This window comes from Silene latifolia, chromosome 7, assembly GCF_048544455.1.
Source record: "Silene latifolia isolate original U9 population chromosome 7, ASM4854445v1, whole genome shotgun sequence".
Lineage (NCBI taxonomy): Eukaryota > Viridiplantae > Streptophyta > Magnoliopsida > Caryophyllales > Caryophyllaceae > Silene > Silene latifolia.
This window is the reverse complement of record NC_133532.1, coordinates 58531988-58554618: the sequence shown is the minus strand read 5'-3', so window position 1 is coordinate 58554618 and position 22631 is coordinate 58531988. Positions and strand designations below refer to the sequence as shown.

Sequence of the window (22631 nt, the reverse complement as noted above, 5' to 3'; positions counted from 1 at the left end):
TCGATGGGGCCAAAGTTGCGGTCATAGAGAACTTGTCACCCCCTTCCAATGTTAAGGGAGTGAGAAGTTTTCTAGGCCATGCCGGGTTTTATCGGCGTTTTATCAAGGATTTTTCAAAAATAGCAAAGCCCCTAACCTCATTACTCCTTAAGGATTCCCCCTTTGTGTTTGATGATTCTTGCCTTGAAGCTTTTAATAGGTTGAAGAGAGCATTGGTCACGGCACCGATAATCCGGTCTCCGGATTGGAATCTTCCCTTTGAGATAATGTGTGATGCTTCGGACTTCGCGGTTGGTGCGGTACTTGGGCAAGTTGTGGATAAGAAGCATCATGTGATATATTACACAAGCAAGACTCTTGATCAAACTCAATGTGGATATGCTACTACCGAAAAGGAAATGTTGGCAATTGTTCATGCCGTGGAGAAATTTCGGCAATACCTTGTTGGGTCTAAGGTGGTGGTTTACTCCGATCACACCGCCTTGCGACAATTGATGGTGAAGAAAGATGCAAAGCCCCGACTCTTGAGATGGGTCCTTCTTCTTCAAGAATTTGATTTAGAGATTAAGGATAAGGCCGGTTCGGAAAATGTTGTAGCCGACCACTTATCTAGATTGACCGTTGAAGACCATGGCATACAAGACAAGAGTGGACCCATCAATGAGTGGTTGCGGGATGATGGACTCATGGAAGTTACCGCCAAAACCCCTTGGTTTGCGGATCTTGCAAACTACATTGTGAGTGGTTTTCTACCGGATGAAATGGAACCAAGAGAAAGGCGGAAGTTGAGAAATGATGCTAGGAGATACTTTTGGAATGATCCCCACTTGTTCCGCAAGTGTGGGGATGGAATGTTCCGGAGATGTGTTTCAAGAGAGGAGGGCTTGGAGATTGTTGACCGAGTTCACAATTCTGCCTATGGAGGACACTTGGCCACCTCTAGAATAATTGCCAAGATCCTCCAAGGTGGGTTTTATTGGCCCTCCATGTTCAAAGACATTCACTACTTGGTTAAATCTTGTGATGCTTGCTAAAGGGTTGGGAACATTGGGAAGAGAAGTGAGATGCCCTTGACTAACATATTGGAGATTGAGCTTTTTGATTGTTGGGGCATAGACTTCATGGGACCCTTTCCCAACTCTTGTGGAAATGAATACATCTTGGTTGCGGTGGACTATGTATCCAAATGGATTGAAGCGGTTGCCTCCCCCACCAATGATTGCAAGGTTGTGATGAAGCTTTTCAAAGGCACGATTTTCCCAAGGTTCGGAACCCCAAGAGTAGTCATAAGTGATGGCGGATCCCATTTCCGCAAGAGTACCTTCAAAGCTCTACTTGAATCACATGGAGTGCGGCACAAAACCGCACTTGCCTACCACCCTCAAACTAGTGGTCAAGTGGAGGTTTCTAACCGCCAAATTAAAGCCATTTTGGAGAAAGTCACCAACAAGAGCCGGAAAGATTGGTCCCAAAAGCTCCCGGATGTCTTATGGGCATTGAGAACCGCCTTCAAGACACCCCTTGGCACCACCCCGTATAAGCTTGTGTACGGGAAAGCTTGCCATTTGCCGGTGGAGTTGGAGCACAAAGCTTGGTGGGCTCTTAAAGAGATGAATTTTGACTTTGATGCCTTAGGAGAAGTGCGCTTTCTCCAAATGAATGAGCTTGAGGAATTGAGATTGGAGGCTTATGAGAGCTCCAAAATCTACAAAGACCAAACGAAGAAATGGCATGATGCCAAGATCATGAAGAAAGAGGTAAGTGTTGGAGACCTTGTTCTCCTTTTTAACTCCAAAATCAAGGTGTTTAAGGCAAGCTCAAATCACGATGGTGGGACCCTTTAAAGTGATGAAAGTATTTCCTTATGGTGCTTTCGAGCTATGGAGTGAAGAAGGGGGAACTTTTAGGGTCAATGGGCAAAGAATCAAGCGATACTATGACGGTGATAGCAAAGGTCCTATTGAAGTGCTCTATCTCGGGAACCCCTCCCGAGGAGAGGAAAGTTGAAATTCTCGAAAGTGAGTTGGTTTGGTGGTGTTCCACAAGAACCACCATTTGTAAATAGCATGCATGTAGATAGAGTTTGAGATAGTTTGGATTGGACATTCTTGACGAAGTTGAATTTGGAGGTGGGACCCCTAGCCTCGCCCAAGATCCCGACACGAGCCGTCGGTTTGAAAGTTGAAAACTCGAAAAATGGGCAAGGATAGGGCTTGGAAGTTTATTGTTGAGCATTGGAGGAAAAACAAGTTGAAATTGAAGTGATGTAACCCTCTGTAGGTGGACCGGCAATGTGCCCTCCACCGTAGAGTAGCGCGTTAAAATTTTTGGTAAAAATTTGAAGAAATTAAGTTGAAGAGAATCTCCGCTGAAGGCTGAGCCAGAAGCCCACCGCGCAGGAGATCCATACTTGTTGAAATCATTGAAAAGTTGAAGGAGGAGACTCCTCTCTGCAGGGGCGGCACCCGGCCCGGTGAGAGGAGCGCATCTTGTGCCAAAAGCGAAGGAAGCATTGAGAGGGGGATTCCCTACGGCGAGGCGGCGGCTGCCCACCGGTAGAGGACCTCTTACATTGGTGAAAGTTGGGAAATTGAAGAAGAAGGAATCCCTGCCGTGAGGCGGCGGGCTCACCGTAGGTAGGGGAATCACTGAATATCAAAAAGGGAGTATATGGGAATTCTCTGCCGGTGGACCGGCAGCCGGTGCCCTCCACCGGCAGCGCGTTGATTGCATTTTGAAGAAATTCGTGTTTTTTGAAAAACAGGGCCAAATTCCCTACAATTTGGCCATTCTTGGTTCCGCCAACCGGCAGGAAATCTTTTTAACTCAAATCAACAGCCCGTGAACCCTCATTCTCTCATATTATTTCTCATTCCTTCTTCACTCATCTCCCTCATTCCTCACCTCCATTAACCCACCCAAATCACCATTAATCCACCTCCATACCTCAACCTCCTTCATTCCTCTCCTCCTCCTTCCCTTCTAATCCTCCATTCCTCCTTCAAAAATGGCAAACAAGCGGACTCGGTCGGAAATGGCGGAAGCTCAACGGCTTTTGGTCGAGGCGGCGGCGAGTGACACTAACCCGGATCCCGACTTCCCGGATGTTGAGTTCGTCACACAAGAGCAAAAAGGTAAATTTATCTTGTTCAAAAATCGCCCCTTAACCCCGACTAAATTCATTTGTAGACCGGCTATGAGAAATATGGGATTAGACAACGAAACCTTTGAATTGTTTAAGGGTGTTGGTATGAAAGGCTTGTATGATTTGCATGAGGAAACTTATCCCCGCCTCACATGGGAATTCCTTAGTAGTTTCCGTCTTGATAAGCACCGACAAACCCGTATGGTCGAGCAAATACACTTCCGGTTGATGAACCGTGATCATTCCATGTCCCTAGGAAGGCTTTGCCGAATTTTCGGCCTTAACAACCCCCCAAAATTCAAGGCACCCGAGACCGCCCACTTTTCTCGGGTGTGGAAAGCCATTTCGGGCTTAGATGACCAAACCGGCGTGAAAAGGCCGGAAATTGCGTGCCACAATGCCCCCATTCGCATTTGGCATCGATTTGTGGGAGGTTCTATTTTTGCGACTCATGAGCCATGGGTTTTTCGGGTTACCGAATTGGAGATTTTGGGGTCTTACTTACTCACCACCCCGGCCCCCTATGAAATTAATGTGGGTCACCATTTGGCCCTCCACTTGCAATCACTTTCTAAATCACCGGGGCAAAAAGTCCCTCTTCATGTGGGTGGGATAATAACCCGAATTGCTAAGAGCCTTGACCGCCCGGTGAACTTGAACAACATGAGGTGGATCTGGGGGGGAGACCTACATCACCAAGCAATGGTTAACGAAAAACCTAGAGTGGATCAAGGTCAATCCTTTTGATGGAATCGAGTATTGGCAAGTTCAAAAGAAGAATTCCGTCCCAATTCCCAATGCCTCCAAATTCAAAATCAAGCCCGGTGAGGAGTCCTACCTCCTTGAGATTGAGGAAGAGCCCGATGAGACCCGACCTCCCCCGACCAACCCCATCACCTATGGTCGTGACAACCGGAGGGAAACTCCATCCTTCCTCCACTACTCCATGCCCTCATTCCGCCCACCTTCCACCTTCCAACCTCATCCTTGGGAGGGTAATTTTGGTGAAGGATCCTCAAGCAACATCCCTCCTCCCCCGCCTCCTATGCATGCCGATTTGGTCACCTTCATGAGTGACATGCGGTTGGGTTTGGAAACCGCCGCTCGTGAGAGGCGGGGCATTGAACAAAGGTTGGATCGGATTTACTATGACACCTCCGTGGGTCAATTTCCGATTTATGATGATTATATGAGGAGGAACTACGAGCACCCCAACATCTCCCCTCCTACTACCTTGAGCCGGATGGTGGTTACCACAAGGATGCGCGGTTTGTCTACGCCGACATCAATATCCGGCCGGATTACTTTGCCGCCCCGGTTTTTCCCCCTCCCGCTTCTCAAGAGGGGGGGGCATGATGCTCAATGGTTCGGGGGTACACCCTCCATTTTCTCCAACCCCGAGGTTGGGAGTGCCTCCGGGGCGGCCTCCGGCGGTTTCATTGCGACCGGCGGGGATTTCGGCGATTCCACCGCTCCCATGAACACCGACGACTTCCTTAGAGAGTCCGCGTTTGGAGCGGTGGAAGGAGATGACAATGATGATGATAATGATAATAATGATGATGATGATGACGGGGACCTTGAGTCTTAGGCGGCCTCGCGTTTGGCCTATCTTTCCTCCCTTTTCAATCCAAAGCCTTCGGCATGCTCCCCATATTCAATCCAAATGTCAAGTATGTACCCCAACAATCCAAACTTCTCATCCATATTTAAATTTTGTATGCATTTAGTTAGAAATTCATATACTTGCATTCATATAGGATTGCATTAGATTTCAATTTGTAATATATTGTCACATTTAGTAATTGCATTCATTTAGGATAACTTGCATTGTCATTTAAATTTTGCATATATAATAGAGCATGCATTGCATTTTCAAAATAAAAACCAACTAAAAAAAATTGAAAAATGACTAAAATCACCAAAAACATGTTATTTTATTTCACTCAATTGCCCTCCCATGTAAATGAATAAGTGTGGGGAGGGCCTAAAAAAAAACATGCATTTTAATTTCCAAAAATCAAAAATACCAAAAATATGTTATTTTTATTTTCAAAAATTAAAAAAAAAAAAAAAAAAAAAAAAAAAAAACTACCAAAAATATGTTGTTTATTTTTCCTATTCTCTCCCTATACTTTGTTCCATTGAGGACAATGTAAATTTCAAGTGTGGGGAGGGAAATATCCACTTTGTGAATATTTGTTTGCACCTTTAAATTTGATAAAAATTCAAAAAAATGCCTAAAAATTGAAAAATTTCAAAAATCACCAAAAATATTGCATTGTATATATATGTTTGTCTAACAAGTGGCGCAGGCACATACGGGACATTTGAGGCATTAGGAGACTAGAAGACCGCTCGGTTTAATCTTTCCTATCTCTTTCTCCTTTACTATTCTTTTCCTTTATATTGTTGGATATATGGAGGAGGATGGGCTATGTTGATGAGGATGTTCCATTTTGGAACTTGGTGTGTGTTGCTCACGTGCTGCTAGGTTTAGACAATTGTTGCATGTTTATTTATGTTGCTAGTACTTAGAAATGCATTTCGTATCTTGTGAATATGTGTTTGTTGCTTTATTTACCCTTTGCATCAAGTTTGTACATAAATGTGGTCTAGGAAGGGAGCATGATACCTCAATGATGATATTGTCTTGGCCACGTCTTTCCCCTCCTATTGGCTTGCACCTTGTGACATCCTCGTTATATACGGGAAATGAGGCTAGACCGGAGAGTTTTGACCACCTTGTGAGACCATAGACCGTAGACTAGGCCTAGATTTCGACCTAGCTACTCAAATGTGAGGATTAGAGCCTCCTAGGATCGGTGCATTCTTACCCGACCCCCACTTAGGATTGTGAGTAGGCTCCTTGCGTGGCATGTCACATCACGACGCACAAGCATGGCGTCCTTTCCTTTTAGACCATGAGATGTTCATTTATATGCATATTTTGAAACAACAAGTTGCATTTCGATTTTTGAGCCTCACATTGCCAAATAAGCCTAATTTTTCGACCCTTTAGACTAGGACCGATTTTGTTCACCCCTTTGAGCCTTGACCGTTCATTTGATACCTACGATACTAACTACAACCCAAAAACAACCGACCTTGATCAAGAAAGTTGTCTATGAGTTTTGGTAGTATGAAGAAAGGGATTTGAATCTTGGTTTAGTGGATGTGCACAATCCACTTGAGTCGGAATGATGGCTTAGTTTGGTTTGCTTTGAATGAAGAGGTTTTGAAAAAAAAAAAAAAAAAAAAAAATGAAAAAGGAAAAAAAATGCGTTGCACCTATACTTTGTTTGTTGAGAAAAAGCCGAGCAACACTCCTTATGCATCATTAAAGGAGTAGAAAAAGGCGTTGCAAAATAAAAGGGAAATGATGTTTTTCCAAATGAGTCGGATTTTCAAATTTTTGTGTGATTTAGGCAACTAATATCATGTTCTTTTTGATTCATTCGTTTGTTGTAATAAGTTGGGAAGAAAAGAGAAATTTTGACAACTACTTGATCTTAAGCTCCAAATGATCCATAACGGTGCTTGCACCAATCCCGTTTCGACCCATCGCCTAACCCCATTACAACCCTTGTTTCTTGTATGCATATTTTTCCTCTTTTTGCATCTCACTAATGGTCTTGAAGGAGAGAATTCCATGTTAGATTGCGGGCATGTCTCACGAGTCGAGTAGTTGAGTGATTTTGGTTACTTTTTACACAAAAATCACCCGTTCCAAAATCGAAATGAGAGATTAGTGAAAACCGTGAGGAAGTCGGTAGTCTTGGTCCCCTTAGTCATGGGTCAATTTGGTTGAATCTTGAGTGTGTCGTGTGATTCTCGAAGGTTAGGCTTTGTTTCCCCCTTTCCCGCCTTTGAATTTGTTTCCTAGGCATTTGGTTGTCAAATTTAGGTTGCTTGAGCCACCATTAGGGCATTGACGCCCCGCCGAGACTATGAGACGGTATCTCCCGACCAAAACCTTTAAACCGTTCAAAGTAAAACGGCCGCTTAGATGAGGAAAGCGGTTTGATTTTTGTGATGCATCATATATGTCGACTTGTGTTAATTGAGTGATCGCATCAAAAATTTTGTAGCAAGACCCAACTTGCCTTGCAATAGGGCACTCTCCCCTCATGAGTGTCAAATTGTGAGTTGAAGGGGCGTTGAGTGCGCTAATACTCGATCGGCTTAAGTAGTAGTTTAGTTGAGTGATGCTTATATTGTGCACTCACTCTCCATGTCTATTTTAGTAGGGACTTGTGCATTGATTTTGGACTTACTCGAGGACGAGTAAGGTTTAAGTGTGGGGAGGTTGATATATGACTTATTTGCGCCTTATTTCCCTCTTTCTTTTACGCATTCCGGCTCATAACGAGTCGGTTTCGTGTGCCTTTCCTTGCATTTGTGCCCGATCCCCGTACTTGTCATTTTGTGTATCCTTTTGTAGGAACCGAGTAGAGTATGGAGGAATTGGGGCAAGAAAGGCATTCTAATGCCTTTACATGAAGAAAAGGGAGATGAAGGATTATGAGGACAATCCTCTGCCGGTAGGCCGGCAGCCGGCCCACCGGCAGGGGATGTGGCTATATGGAGATGAAGGAGGAAACCAGCAGAGAGAGATGTTCTCTGCCGTAAGGGCCCAAGAGCCCGCCCACCGGGCAGGGAACACAATTCCATACTTAGAAAATTTCGAAGAAGTTTTTGGCCAAAGTTCAAGCAACTTCACGGCAAGCCTGAGTGGCCGTGAGCGGCCTGGTCAACCGGCAGAGGGTACCGACATGAAGAAATGGAAGAAAATCTCAAGAAGAGGAATTCTCTCCCGGCAGGCCAAAGCAGCCCCACCGGCAGGGATTACGCAACCTTCATTTTTCTCGTTTTTTGAAAGAACGCGCTGCCAGACATCGGAGGCGGTAGAGCCGGCCCGCCGGCACAGGAACACGCAGCACGACTTTTGGGCTTTTTCATTCTTTCCTCCCTTAATCAATGATAGCCTATAAATACCCCCTACTTAAACCCTTTTACACACAACCCTAGATCTGAGAAACATTCCATATTTATTGTAATACCTCCTTAATCAAGTTCTAATCTTTCAATAATTATTATTAATATTTAGCAAGAATTAGTTAGTTCTAATAATAGTCAATTGTTTACACTTGTTTGTTGAAGTTTGTATTGGGGATTTTGAAGGGTTTTCCTTCTTATTAATCAATCAAGCATTCATCTTTCCTTTTGTTGGTATAATTCCTCTCCTTTCTTTTACTTGTTTATCTCTTGTTTACATTTTCCTTGTCTTTTGATATTGCTATAACATTCATCATGTCTCCTCCTTGTGTTGTTTGCTTTTCTTCTCTATTTAGCATAATTTCCCTTAACATGAGTGAGTAGATTCCTTCTAGGGTTTAGGGGGAGTCTTTATGGAATTTATGGGCATGATTCTTTGAATATTTTGGTCTTTGGTGAAATTGTTTAACTTTCCTATTCATGCACTCAAGGTGTTTGTTGATTTGCTCAAGTGAAAGCTTTTGCCTTTCTTTCATTATTGCTTAATTCTCCCTTGAATGAAAGTTTGTGGGGGTCTTGATGTTTGTTTAGGAGAGGTGTGATACTAAATGAGAATTAGTAGCCACCTTTAAGATAGCCAAGACATTGGTTCTACATCTTAGGTTAATCTCTCACCATTGACCCTTTTTGATCTTCATGTTTGCCCCTAAACCATATTGATGACCCCGAAAGCCCTAGCTTTTAATTAACCGTATTCATTATCATCAACTTGTTTGTCCTTTGCTCTAGTGATTAAAACCAAAACCCCTTCTTTTAATTTTGATTAAACTTGACTCTTAATCGAACTTTGTAGCAACCCCCGCCGTCCTTGAGTTCGACCCCGACTAAATACTACGCTTTTTCGGGTTTTACAAATAGTTTTGGTGTAGGAAGTAGACGACAAATTTCCTATTATCAAGTATCCGTCTTCAACTTGTGATGGATGTTGTTCGTCTTGAGAATTTGTGCTATATAAATGAGTTGCTCCGTATTTTTTTATGTCCTTCACATCATTACTCCGTACGACATTATCAATGCCAACCCTTGATCACCCTCACCTTCTCTTCTACACTTCGCTGTACTACTATTCGATGCTTCTGATGCCCTTTTCGTCACCCATTTGGTATTACTTCCGCCCATTTACTTCAATTCCCAGAATTATTATATAATCAAGCTCTTCTGTTAATATTTTTCTGACTTACGCTTATACGTTCTTCAGTTCACACTTTATTTTACATGACTTAAAGCTTAGTTTATGTGGGTAGTTCTCAGTATTTAATTTGGTGTGTAATTGATGAATCTTGGAATTAGGGTTTATGAGGAATTTTAGGGTTTAGTGGGGAATTCAAAATCCAGACCATTTAAAGTGTGATTCATGTTTTGATTGAGGAGTCTTTGTTAATATCATTGATTAGGGAGAGAAATGTTGTGAGATTCTTTTGTCAAGTTTGTTGTTGGTTCCTCTGAAATTCTTGCTATTTAACTGTTGTAGTTTTACAAGATGATTAATGAGGTTGGAAAAAAGACAAATTAGTAGTATATTGATACGGTGTTTCGATGACAAAGTGAAGGGTATACCTTTGTCAATGCCATGCAATGCAATGCTTTCTGTAGATATAACATCTAGGGTGTGTTTGGATAGGGGATTCGGAGGGAGATGGAGCAGATGGATTTTGAGGGAGGTAAATTACCTCTGTTTTGCTAGCAAACTGGATATGGAAAATGGATCCCTCATTCCCTCAATTTTCCTCCTATAAAGCAAATTAATATCTTTCCTACATAGGAAAGACTCGGAAGGAAAAGTTCCCCCCTCCCTTCTTGTTCTCTCCTCTCATAAATAACTTACTGAGCTTTATTAAGACTTTATATAGTAAGGTAAGAGTCCATGTATTGATGTATATATGAAGAGAGATTTATTTTGCAAATGTAAGAAAATACCTTTTCTCCTTGTATGATCAATTGTTTGATCCCTGAAATTCTTGTTGAGATTTGATTAAGAACCTCTTTGAAAGCAAGTTATTTATGTGATTATTTATTATGCTTTGTGTTATGAACGCAGAATACATTTGAGTTAAATTTCATAAAAGTTTGGTTTCAAGAGAATTTAGTTCAAAGCGATGGAATCATCAGAAGCGGAAAGGGGACAAGTGCTTGGGGAAATCTCATCTACGCAACCAAGCTATGGTGGCGGTGAAAAGCCTGTGATTGTTAGGGTTAAGCGGAAGCTCCGTCAATCTCCTCTTGAAGCTTTATGGATTGAAATCAACGAGAGACCTATGAAGCGGCCCTTGCTCGACTTTCAGAAGCTCTCCATTACTTCGTCTTCTTCTTCTTCTCCACCTTTAGGTATGCTTATTCTTATTCCTTTTGTTCTATTAATTGGTGTCCATAGTTGACACATTTTACTTTGATTGTGATAATTTTTAATTTTACCGAAATTAAGAGGATTGAAGGGGTGTTATAATCTTTTGTTAGAAATTCAGATATTGAGATGTGCTGAATAATTAACTACAAACTTGCTTGATGAATTGATTTATGTTTTGTGGCAAAAGAGGAACCGAAGGTCAAAAGGGTGTTAGTGCAACACATTGAGACAGTTGGCCGCTCTGAGGATGCCATTGAATTTGTCAATTCATATGTGGTTCGTACTGTTGTAAATCCTAATATTTTTGAATTACTTTGATTATAATAATCAATTATTTGTCGCTGTTATTATGCTTATCCACATTTATGCATTCATGTATCTTATAGGAAGGCAGCCCTGAGGTCGATGGTGACTCCAAGTTTACAGCTAGCAGTAAACAAAGAAGACGTACCCTCCTCTCTCAGAATGTATGTGCTTTCCTACTTTTTTCCCTTGTAATTTATGGGTTTGGAAATGCTATCAAGGCCGCTTTATCTTCCTTTTTTGCATCTTATTCTACCAGATTCATAACCGTCACCTATCCAAGGCCAAGCAACAACATGAGGTAAGTTATTTGCATTTATCAAAATAATCAAGGAAAAATATTCCTCTTCTTTTTTCAAAATCATTCCATATTGCTGCTATTTATTATTGGATCTTTTGATTGCTTCGTCCATCATTTGCACTTGACCTCTCATTAGATCTTCTTGTTGGGATATTCTTTCATGTATTAGTGCAGATTAGTCACTGCAAACGACATTTTTGCTACTGTGTTGATTTCATTTGTTAGGAACTAGCAAAAAGTGCACGCTTTGAGCAAATATGGAAGCGTAGAACACATGATAATGAGTCTGTTCATACTGAAGCGTTGGATGAAGTATGCCGTGTTTATGATGTTGTTCGTGTTGACATGGAGGAGACCTCTACAACCCAAGAAAAGCTGGAGTATGCTCCCTAATCTATGCTTGTAGGAGTTGTTGCCATAATTTTTCATTGGTGCAGTTTTTTTTTTTTTTTTTTTTATAGTTTGGTGTTCTTTCCATGATTGTTCAGTGAGATATCTGAGGAAGATCAGAAAGCACTCGGTAAATTCACACCTCTGTTAAGGGAGTGTATTCCTACTGCCGCTGAAGAAATTGAATCTGATTTCTCTTGTCAAGCTTCCAAACAAGGTTTCTCCATCAACGTCCTTTCATCGCAGGCTTCTACGTGCTTTTTATTAAATATATACTACATGCTAAAAATAGATCCTATGATGTGGTTTATCCGCATTTGACTGAGTGTTTTGTAGTGAACAATCGAAAGATAATTAATCACTTTCTAATCCGAGTTACTCCACCAGTTGCCAAATAATTTTGTGATGTAACCGCTTTTGGGCTTATGAAGAGGATTCTATCTCCTCGTTGGTGTAGCCTTGACCCGTTTTATGTGAAATTTCACAGGACACAGTGTGAATTGACTTGCAAGTTTTTATTTTTAAGTGCCTCGATCAACTTGTTTGTGAATTAGTTGAGCAGTGAGCAATTTCCATGCAATAATCTTGGAGACTTTGTGGAGTTGATTGCTCAATTTGTCTGCTAACATTTGGGGAAATTATTAGCAGGTTCGATTGATGGGTACGTCTACGACCTCTATGCTGTAAAGGAAAAGGTTGATGAATTAGAGGTGTCTTACCCTTTTCCGCTGTAAGGCCTGCAATTCTGTGTCACGCTGTGTTGATTCATCCATCTATAGTTCAAAAGCAACTATTTGATGGTAACTAATTATGTCTGTTGAACCTCACATGCTTAGGGTACAACTTGATGATGATGATCAATATTATGAGGGTCCTGATAATTCGGACTACGAAACTGATGATTCAAATGGTATCATCTACTTCTGTTATATTTGCTGTTTCACTCTTTAAATCTCGACTTGAAGAAAACTACTAAAGGAGGATTTTCTGCCTTGTTTAACAGCTGAAAACAATCCATACAATGATTATCCGGAAGAGGAGTCGTCAGAAAGTGAGGAGAAAACTGACACATCTGGAAGCGAGGAATCAAAGGAAAATGAAAGTGAAGATGAAACTGAGAGTGATGCAAGTTTCCAATCCCGTGACTCGGTGTCAGATCAATTATGGGATGATGAGATGGATGAAAACTTCAGTGATGATTTCAGTGATGCTGACAGTGAAGGCCTTCCGTAGAGGGATTGGGCTACAGTGCAGGGACTATTAGAACATTCTAAAACCAACTCTTGTGCCCCTTTTTACGAGAGCATGTGCCGAAACACATGTTCTTATTTGTGTCGGAAAACAAGAGGCGCACAATGTTATATATGGCTAATATTATTAACTAGACCACAAATATATGATGTTTGGTGTATTTTGGGTATGTTATTTTAGGTCATGTCGGGTTAATCGAGCCTGGCCATTTTTGAATCACCGATATTCGGAGGAAAAAATGTGCATTTTGGATACTTATTTATAAATTAAGTTTAGTGATTGAATCTTTATTTTAATGTAGATAATTAAGTTTCATTGTAGATTAATGTGAGTTATTTTGTCGTTTTTAGATTCAAGTCTGGTCATTTTCGGCTTTGTAAGAATTCGGGTAAGACCGGTTGGGTCATTTTGTGTTCAAGTCATTTTTGGGTTTGTTATTATCACGTTCTCTAGGATAATGATCAATTTGTGACAATAAACATTTAGGTCGAAACATGTTAGTTTGGGTCAATACCGGTCACAGATCATGCTTAGGTCCTAGCCAATTTTGCCTGGTTGAGTTATGAGTGTAGACTAGGCAAAATTGACCTGATCTGAATGACCCGCCCGTCACCCATACTCAAGAACCTAGGTTAACCCAAACCTAATTTGATCCGGACCCAATATCCCAATTCAAATGTTCATTGTTGCCAGGGCTATTCTTGCTATGGAACCTCCTCATATTGCTATTGATGACTACCTCTATTGGAAATACACGGAGGATGGAGTTTATACAGTTCGCTCAAGATACGATTTCTTGTTGTCCCATATGTCCTTTTCCTACTCTCCCTCGTTTTACTCTACTTTTCCTTGGAAAGTTCTTTGAAGTCTTCGTTGTTCTCCCAAGTTCCCTCTTTTGGTTTGACGAATAGTACATAATATCTTTCCTTCTTTAGAAAATTTATCTGTTAGAGGCATCCAGGTTAGTACTTCCTGTGTTTTTTGTCGCTCTTATTCAGAGTCTTTAGATCATCTTTTTCGTTACTGTACTGTTTCTAGACATGTTTGGCTTTCTTCGGTTCTTGGTATTAATTCGGTTGCTAACCCTGGTGTTTGTTTGCAACGATGGCTTGCTGACTTTATTGGATACTTTCACAGGGTTACTGCAAATGAAGATCAGTGCCTTCTTCGCTTTCTTTGTATTATAAAGGCCATATGGATGGTTCACAACTCGGTAGTCTTTGACAATTGTAGTGTTAATCCTGTTCAGATTTTACATCTGTCTGACTACCTGCTTACATCCCATTCACAGTTGCCAGTGTTTTGGCCATCATATTCGAAAGCGACTACCAAGATTTCTATGTGGGTTAATATCCGTATACTACCCTTTAATTGCAGGACTATAACGTAAATTTAAACATGCAATTTATAGTCATAAAACGAAAAACATAATGAAATGATTAATGTACAGAAATCAACCTCGGGTCCTTTGATGCACGGCGTAAAGAACAGAAATCAAACCAGATTCCCTCCTAATTGTTGCACCCAAGACCTTGTCCGAGATATGCCCTTGTGCTAGACGATGTTCTCCGATTGCCTTGCAATATTGGGAGAACTGATGTGAGTTTTCTTGAGATGTGAGATCTCGGTTTCTTCGGAGAAGAATGCTCTTCGAAACCCTAATTATTTTTCACTAACTGATGATTAGGTCAGAAGGGAGGAGAAGCTCTCCCTTTTGATCCCTCTCACTCGGCAAAACCGAGACCCACACAAGGGAAGTGGGCTTCCACTTCCTCTTGGTTTTAACTCGTGGTCCGGTTCATTAAATGACTAAATGTATATGACACGGTTTTTATAAATCGTCATCGGTTATCGGCTATTAAAACATCAACTAATAACACGGGTTAGTTGAAGTGTTAATACATGTCCGACAAAGACGATATTGTATAATTATATTCAATATACATTAATTAAATATAAATCGTTTATATTTAATTTTACGAATTAACTGGTTAATTCGCCTTAGCCCATGATATTTAATCCGTATTAAATATAATATCTCAACATCACATATTTGACTAATTACTAGTCAAATAACTCGGACTAACTGGTTAGTCAATTTTGGCATCTACATGACAGTATTTTCATACCGTCACATCTCTCGAACGTATCCTATAGGTGTGACTTTTAGGGACCGATTGATCACCGCGCCATCCGTATGACAATAACGTCAAACTTTTCTAGCAAGCCAACCGTTATTGATAAGCGTGGATCAACTGATAATAATACCAAAGTATGCCCTTTGATCCTTTTAGAGGTTTATAAGTCCTTGCACTAACTGTTAAGGACACCAACCCCAACAAGCTCCCACTTGTCCGTACAAGTGCATGTGCAATGACGTTATCCGCACTAACTGGAGGACACAGCTCCAACAAACTCCCACTTGTCCGTACAAGTGTATGTGCGATAACCGATTCTCATATTCATTTAAAATCTCTCCCACTCAATGTAAAACAATTTGCAGATCCGGATCCGCAAAGGTCGTATTTTACAATCGATCTGTATCAAGAGTGGTTTCCCCGACTAGAGAGTAACTTAACTGATAAAACGAATCCGTATTCGAGCATGGCCATGCATTTCGATTCTGACTCCTCGAGTGGCCCCGAGAAATATCGAGTACCGATAAAGGCTGAATATTTCCTTCAACTCGAACTCCTTCCGATCCAAGCACAGCATGAAATGACCCAGAAAAAATCTACTTGGCCCCCTGTTACGGATGACCGTGAGAAAGAAACCAAAGTCACCCAAAATCTGCCTTAGTCTCAAGAGACAGTCGATAGTCAAAGAATCGACTCTTAGGATCACCATGGAAGTCCTATCCACGACCGGGCAACGAATGTTATAAAACATTTAGGACTCCACGTCGATGTCACAATTGTGTCCTACGAAATATCCGTATATATCGCCTTTGTGATTGGTCAGTCAACCGGTTGACTTATGGCTCGTTGAACCCACCATCAACCAACGTCACAAAATAATTGCCAGAGTTATCAGCTCATGTGGGCAATTAAGGACTAAAAAAAAAATATAATGTTCTTGCAGTTCACTTTGTGGTGTTCAAAATTTGTCGTACAAATCCACATGAAAAACAAAATATATATATAAAATATCAAAACGATGATGTTGTATAGAGTACAAAAGCGAATGAATCTAATCCATAAAAGAGTACTACAACTTAGGAACACGTTTAATTCCCATGGAATTAACGTGCCCTTCATGCTTATCTTGTCGTAATGCTTTAGTGAGAGGATGATCTGCTATGTTATCATCTCGTAGCAATCTTTTCTATCACTACTGTCTTTTGCTCCACGTAATCCCGGATTAGATGAGCTTTCCGTTGTACATGTCTAGACTTGTTGCTAGACTTTGGCTCCTTAGCTTGGAAGATGGCACCACTATTGTCGCAATAGATGGTGATCGGGTCATTCGAACTAGGCACTACTGAGAGCCCATGTAAGAATTGACGCATCCATATCGCTTCCTTTGTAGCTTCAGACGCGGCATAGTACTCGGACTCGGTCGTAGAATCTCTTGTAACAGTTTGTTTCGAACTCTTCCACTGATCAGCGCCATTAAGAGTAAAAACGAATCCTCGACCGAGATTTCGAGTCATCACGATCCGTTTGGAAGCTAGCATCTGCACAGAATCGGTTGCGCATAGCGTTTGAGAGCCTCCATAAGTCAATGCCCAATCTTTAGTCCTCCGTAGGTACTTAAGAATGTTCTTGACAGCCACCAATGTGGTTCCCCTGGTTGCTGTTGGAATCGACTTGTCATACTCAATGCATATGCCACGCCCGGACGTGTGCATATCATGGCATACATGATTGATCCTATAGCCGAAGCATAAGGAATCCGTGTCATGCGCTCTTTCTCTTCCGTGTCTCCGGTGCCCGAGACTTGCTCAAATGCACCCCCGGAGCCATAGGAAGAAACCCCTTCTTGGAGTTAGTCATGCTGAATCTCTCTAGGACTTTGTCTATGTAAGACTCTGACCGAGAGATAACATCCGACGTGATCTATCTCGATAGATACGGATGCCCAAATTCTTTGTGCCTCTCCCAGATCTTTCATCTGGAAATGGTTTTTCAACCATACTTTCACCGAAGTTAAGAGAGGTATGTCATTCCCAATCAGGAGTATGTCGTCAACATACAATATTAGGAAGACAATCTTGCTCCCACTCGACTTGATATATAGACATGGTTCCTCGACCGATCGAGTAAATCCATTTTCTTTAATCACTTGGTCGAAGCGATGATTCCAACTCCTTGATGCTTGCTTAAGTCCATAAATGGAACGCTTAAGCTTGCACACTTTCTTAGGATTTGCTGGATCGATGAAACCTTCGTGTTGTACCATGTACAACTCTTCCTCCAAAAAGCCGTTTAAGAAGGCGGTTTTCACGTCCATTTGCCAAATTTCATAGTCATGAAAAGCGGCAATCGCTAAGATAATCCGAATGGAACGCAGCATGACTACGGGTGCGAAAATTTCATCGTAGTGCAAACCTGGCACTTGGGTGAAACCTTTAGCAACTAGTCGTGCTTTATAGATATCTTGTTGACCTTCCACAGAATGCTTTATCTTGTAAAGCCATTTGCATTGAAGGGGACGAACCTTAGCAGGTAAGTCAACAAGATCCCATACGTTGTTCTCATACATGGAGTCCATCTCGGATTGCATGGCCTCAAGCCATAGCTTTGAGTCAGAACTAGTCATGGCACCTTTATAGGTTGCGGGTTCACTACTCGTTAAGAGTAGAACGTCATCTATGTCATGTTCTTCGACCATACCAATGTATCATGCGGAGGAATAGAGACTCTTCCCGACCTTCTAGGTTCCTCGGGAATGTTCACCGCAGCGGGATTGAAGGAATAGGTTCCTCCAATGGTTGCTCGGTGTTTGGTTCGGGAATCTCCGACAGGTCGAAGGTTCTATCACTCTTTGCATTCTCGAGAAATTCCTTCTCTAAGAATGTCGCACTAGCCGCAACAAAAACGCGTTGTTCGGTTGGCGAATAGAAGTAATGACCACGTGTTCCTTTAGGATAACCTATAAAGTATGTCTTGACCGATCGCGGGCCGAGCTTATCTTTAGGTCTCCACTTGACATAAGCCTCGCAGCCCCAAACCCGTATAAAGGACAAGTTAGGGACCGTTCCCTTCCATAGTTCATATGGAGTCTTGTCACAGTGACTTTAGACGGACTTCGGTTAAGTATTAGAGCGGTGACAAAGAGCATAACCCCATAATGAATCGGGTAAAACCGTGTGACTCATCATGGATCGAACCATATCAAGTAGTGTTCGATTTCTCCGTTCGGACACACCATTCAAATTTGAGGTGTTCCGGTGGAGTTAATCGTAAGGCAATCCCACAGTCTTTGAGGTGTTGATCAAACTCGTGAGAAAGATACTCGCCACCACGATCCGAACGTAGTGTTTTAATCTTTCTACCTAATAGGTTCTGTACCATATTTTGGTATTCCTTGAATTTCTCAAAGGATTCACTTTTGTGCATCATTAAGTAGACATAGCCATATCTACTTAAATCGTCCGTGAAAGTGATGAAATACCTATAGCCTTCTCGTGCGGTGATTGACATAGGACCACATACATCCGTGTGTATGAGCCCTAATAGGTCAGCAGCGCGCATTCCAACACCTTTGAAGGAAATCCGAGTCATCTTACCGATGAGACATGATTCACACGTGCCATATGATTGAAAATCAAAGGCCGAGATAGCTCCATGTTTGATGAGTTGTTTTACGCGTTTCTCATTAATGTGTCCCATACGGCAGTGCCATAGATACGTTTGATCTTTGTCACCAACCTTTAACTTTTTATTCATTACGTGTAATATTTCCGTGGTCGGATCTAAAACATAAATTCCGTTCATGGAGACGCTTGTCAGTAAATCATATCGTGTAATGAGAAAATGCAAGAATTATTTTCTATTACAAATGAAAAACCAAGTTTATCAAGTGCAGAAACTGAAATAATGTTTTTCGAAAGACTAGGAACATAATAACAGTCATATAATGACAACTCGAATCCGCTAGGAAGCTGGATCACATATGTCCCCTTGGAGATGGCAGCTACTCTTGCTCCATTCCCAACACGCAGGTCCACCTCACCCTTTACGAGGGGTTCGATGTTTGAGCCCCGCACATGATTACACGAGATGAGAACCACAACCAGTATCAAGTACCCAAGTTCCGTAACTTGCGTGGTTAATCTCAATCATATGAATAAAAGTAGAAGAAGAGGAAGACATACCAACAGGTTTAACACGACCTGCCTTTAAGTCTTCATGATAAACAGGACATGTGCGTCTCCAATGCCCAGTCTTGTGGCAATGATGGCATTCCATGTTTTCATTCTTGCTCTTTGTCACGCCTGATGAGGTGCTCGACTCACCAGGCCCACTCTTACCTGAACCCGACTTCTTGAACTTCGCCTTACCTCTCGCTAGGTTTGCACGAGCTTTGCCCTTACCTTTCCCTTTATTCGACACAACGAGAACATCTTGTTTCATGCTCCCACTGAACTTCATGTCCTTCTCGGTATGTACGAGGAGGGAGTGCGATTCATGCGGAGTTTTCTTCAAATCATTCATATAGTAATTCGCTCTAAATTGCGAATAACCATCGTGGAGTGAATGAAGAATACGGTCGATAACAATATTCTCGCGATGTTACGGTTAAAGGTCTCCGTTTCTCGACATTCTCAATCATGCTGAGAATGTGTGGGCTAACCGGTTGACCCTTCTGGAGTCTCGCATCAAAGAAGCGAGTGGTATGCTCATAGGTCACGATTCTCGGTGCTTTCGAGAATTCCTTAGTGAGCGTGGTGAAAATCTTGTTTGCACCATGGGCTATGAAGCGTTTCTGCAAATTGGGTTCCATTGCAAAAATGAGTACGTTTTTAATCGCACCCGCTTCCATACAGAAATCATTAAACTTGGTGATTTCAGCAGCTCTAGCCGTGGGACCTGGGTTTGCCGGGATGGGCTCTAATAGATATTTGAGCTTCCGTCGGCCAGCAGCAGCATTCCGTAATGCCGCCTCCCTCCCCGCGAAGTTGGATCCATCATTCTTGATCGAGTAGGCGATTCATCCGATTCATGAAGATCCCAGAAGCCGGGACTCACGGTCCAATGTGGCACTTGGCATTGGGTTATCACTTGAACAGACCATTTGTTGTTTAGCGAGTTTAAAATCGTGATCTACACTGAAAAAGAAAGAAAAACAAAACGAAATAAGCAACTCATCGAGGTGATTTAAGTCTATTTAAAATTCATTTTAAACATGTAGACTCTCGCACTTGCATAATTGATCTCCCTCAAGAAAGATACAAGTGATCCCAAGACTCAATTTCTGTAAATTGATAAGCCAACTGTTTAGCTAATTCTTCCGGAAGAACTCTTGGTCGATAGATTTCTGTAAATCCTATCTATAGTCCACCATGATCACAGGATCGTACGAGTGACCATTGTGTTGAGATAAAATAGGTCAATCGGTTCCAACTTACCCGACGTAGAAGGGGTCATATTATGCCTACCGACGAAGAAGGGACTCATTGGAGTTTGATCTATAAAGACCGTTCTCAATTTTGGTTTATACGAGGAAGATCCCATCAACAAAATTATAATTCATTTTAAGTGAACGAATAACTAGCGTCTGTCGTGAATGAATTTATTTGAATGATGGCTTTAAAACGTGTGACATAAGAATGTCAATGAAAACTAACTCGTGACCTCTATATGTGTCAGTTTTCATGCAATTTTTAGGTGGTTTGGTTTTTAGGCGGAATATGATGCATATTATCGTTGCGAAAAATAAATAAAAGAATGCAATACGTAAATAAAATCCTAGTGTGGCCTATCCTAATAAAAAGAACAAAATACAACTTTGGAATCCACCGTTGGACCCAAGAAGCTTGTCTTGTTGTTCCATCTTGATCCATGTAGCGGGAGTGAGCAATCGGTCTCCGTCTTTGGTCTTCTCAAAAATTACAATTAAAATTACAAAATATAAACCTAATTACATTCTAATAAAAATTGTAATTACAAGTGAAAAATCCAAAACGGAGATACAAGATCTCAAAATACAACCAAGACCGTGTTCCATCATTACGGTAACACGTTCTACTAAGGCCACACTAAGTTACAACTGATTGCAAAATTAAATACGTAATAAAAGGCATTCAAGGCATTCATAATTAACGAATAACAAAAATGCATCAACTAAAAACAAATTCATTCGTGACATAATTCCGTAATTATGTTAAATTTATCCAAACCACCTTTTAATGATTAAAATTCATGTGATAAAACCGCTTCTATCAATTTAATTTTAATCAAATACAGTCCGTTACTTTAAATACGCTTTAAAATAACTTAATGGTACGTGGTGAACCGTTTCACAATCATAGCGAGTGTACTATATCCGTATAAAGTACATATTATAGCCAAAAGAAAATTTAAAGCAAAAGGAAAAAAATTTTCAAAGTTGTTAAAACAAAATCCCTCGATCCAGGGACACGGTGTGCTCGATCGAGGAACACACGAGGCTCGATCGATCGAAGCGCAAGTCGATCGAGAGGATTGCCAAAAGAAGGTGCTCGATCGACTAAACTGGTGGTCGATCGAGTACTTTTATCAAAGCCGCTTTCGATCGAATACGAGGACAACTCGATCGAAAGCAAGAGGGTTTTAAAAGGGGTCGATCGAGTACAACAGGGACTCGATCGAACAAAACCAAGACAGAAATAGCACTCGATCGAGTAGAAATATGCTCGATCGAATGCAAACATGGCAGAAACTTCAAAACCCTCGTGAAAACAGTTTGACAAAACAAAATCAATTGCAATTTTGATCAAAAACGCATCAAAACAAGTTAACAATTGACAAAACTTGACATATTGTTATAATCTCCGTATAAAATAACAACATGCATAAAACAAATTGATAAACAAGATGAATGAACCGTGTAAGACATGTCACGGTATCAAAAAAACTTTAGCCGTGTAAACTGGACACGGTTTTCGAGACAAAGAAAAACGCAGCAACACAAAAAAAAATTTTCGTGATTAAAAACCTGCTGCCTCACGGTTTTAAAGCAAAAACGCAACATCCGTGTATACAAGGCACAGATTTCGAGACAAACATAACCGTTTCAAAATCGTTTTATGAAAAACACATAGAAAAATTTACGTGGCCTAGCTCTGATACCACTTGTGGGTTAATATCCGTATACTACCCTTTAATTGCAGGACTATAACGTAAATTTAAACATGCAATTTATAGTCATAAAACGAAAAACATAATGAAATGATTAATGTACGAGTAAATCAACCTCGGGTCCTTTGATGCACGGCGTAAAAAAGAATGTAAATCAAACCGATTCCCTCCTAATTGTTGCACCCAAGACCTTGTCCGAGATATGCCCTTGTGCTAGACGATGTTCTCCGATTGCCTTGCAATATTGGGAGAACTGATGTGAGTTTTCTTGAGATGTGAGATCTCGGTTTCTTCGGAGAAGAATGCTCTTCGAAACCCTAATTATTTTTCACTAAGCGATGATTAGGTCGAAGGGAGGAGAAGCTCTCCTTTTGATCCCTCTCACTAAGCAAAACCGAGACCCACACAAGGAAGTGGGCTTCCACTTCCTCTTGGTTTTAACTCGTGGTCCGGTTCATTAAATGACTAAATGTATATGACACGGTTTTTATAAATCGTCATCGGTTATCGGCTATTAAAACATCAACTAATAACACGGGTTAGTTGAAGTGTTAA

The 22631-nt window shown here is 41.2% G+C and overlaps 1 protein-coding gene across 2 annotated transcripts; it reads left to right on the top strand.

Annotated features, from left to right (window-relative positions):
* Positions 1-9132: 9132 nt before the first annotated feature.
* LOC141592199 (RNA-directed DNA methylation 4-like) lies at positions 9133-13088 on the top strand. Of its 2 annotated transcripts, none has more exons than XM_074412795.1 (10): positions 9133-9305; positions 10242-10528; positions 10735-10823; positions 10934-11014; positions 11110-11151; positions 11377-11531; positions 11640-11758; positions 12190-12271; positions 12378-12451; positions 12545-13088. In XM_074412795.1, exons 2-10 carry the CDS (start codon positions 10300-10302, stop codon positions 12772-12774), a joined length of 1101 nt encoding a protein of 366 aa, XP_074268896.1. In that variant the 5' UTR covers positions 9133-9305; positions 10242-10299; the 3' UTR covers positions 12775-13088. The 2 variants fall into 2 exon arrangements, with proteins under 2 accessions (XP_074268896.1, XP_074268895.1); XM_074412794.1 differs by having other exon boundaries at positions 9183-9305; positions 12187-12271; positions 12545-12921.
* The last annotated feature ends 9543 nt before the right edge of the window (positions 13089-22631 follow it).

Excerpts from the sequence above, each read along its gene's own strand:
- LOC141592199 (XM_074412794.1), top strand. The coding sequence starts at position 10,300 with ATGGAATCATCAGAAGCGGAAAGGGGACAAGTGCTTGGGGAAATCTCA. Across the intron at positions 10,824-10,933 it reads AATTTGTCAATTCATATGTG|GAAGGCAGCCCTGAGGTCGA; the intron begins GTTCGTACTGTT and ends TGTATCTTATAG. Across the intron at positions 11,759-12,186 it reads TTGTCAAGCTTCCAAACAAG|CAGGTTCGATTGATGGGTAC; the intron begins GTTTCTCCATCA and ends GGAAATTATTAG.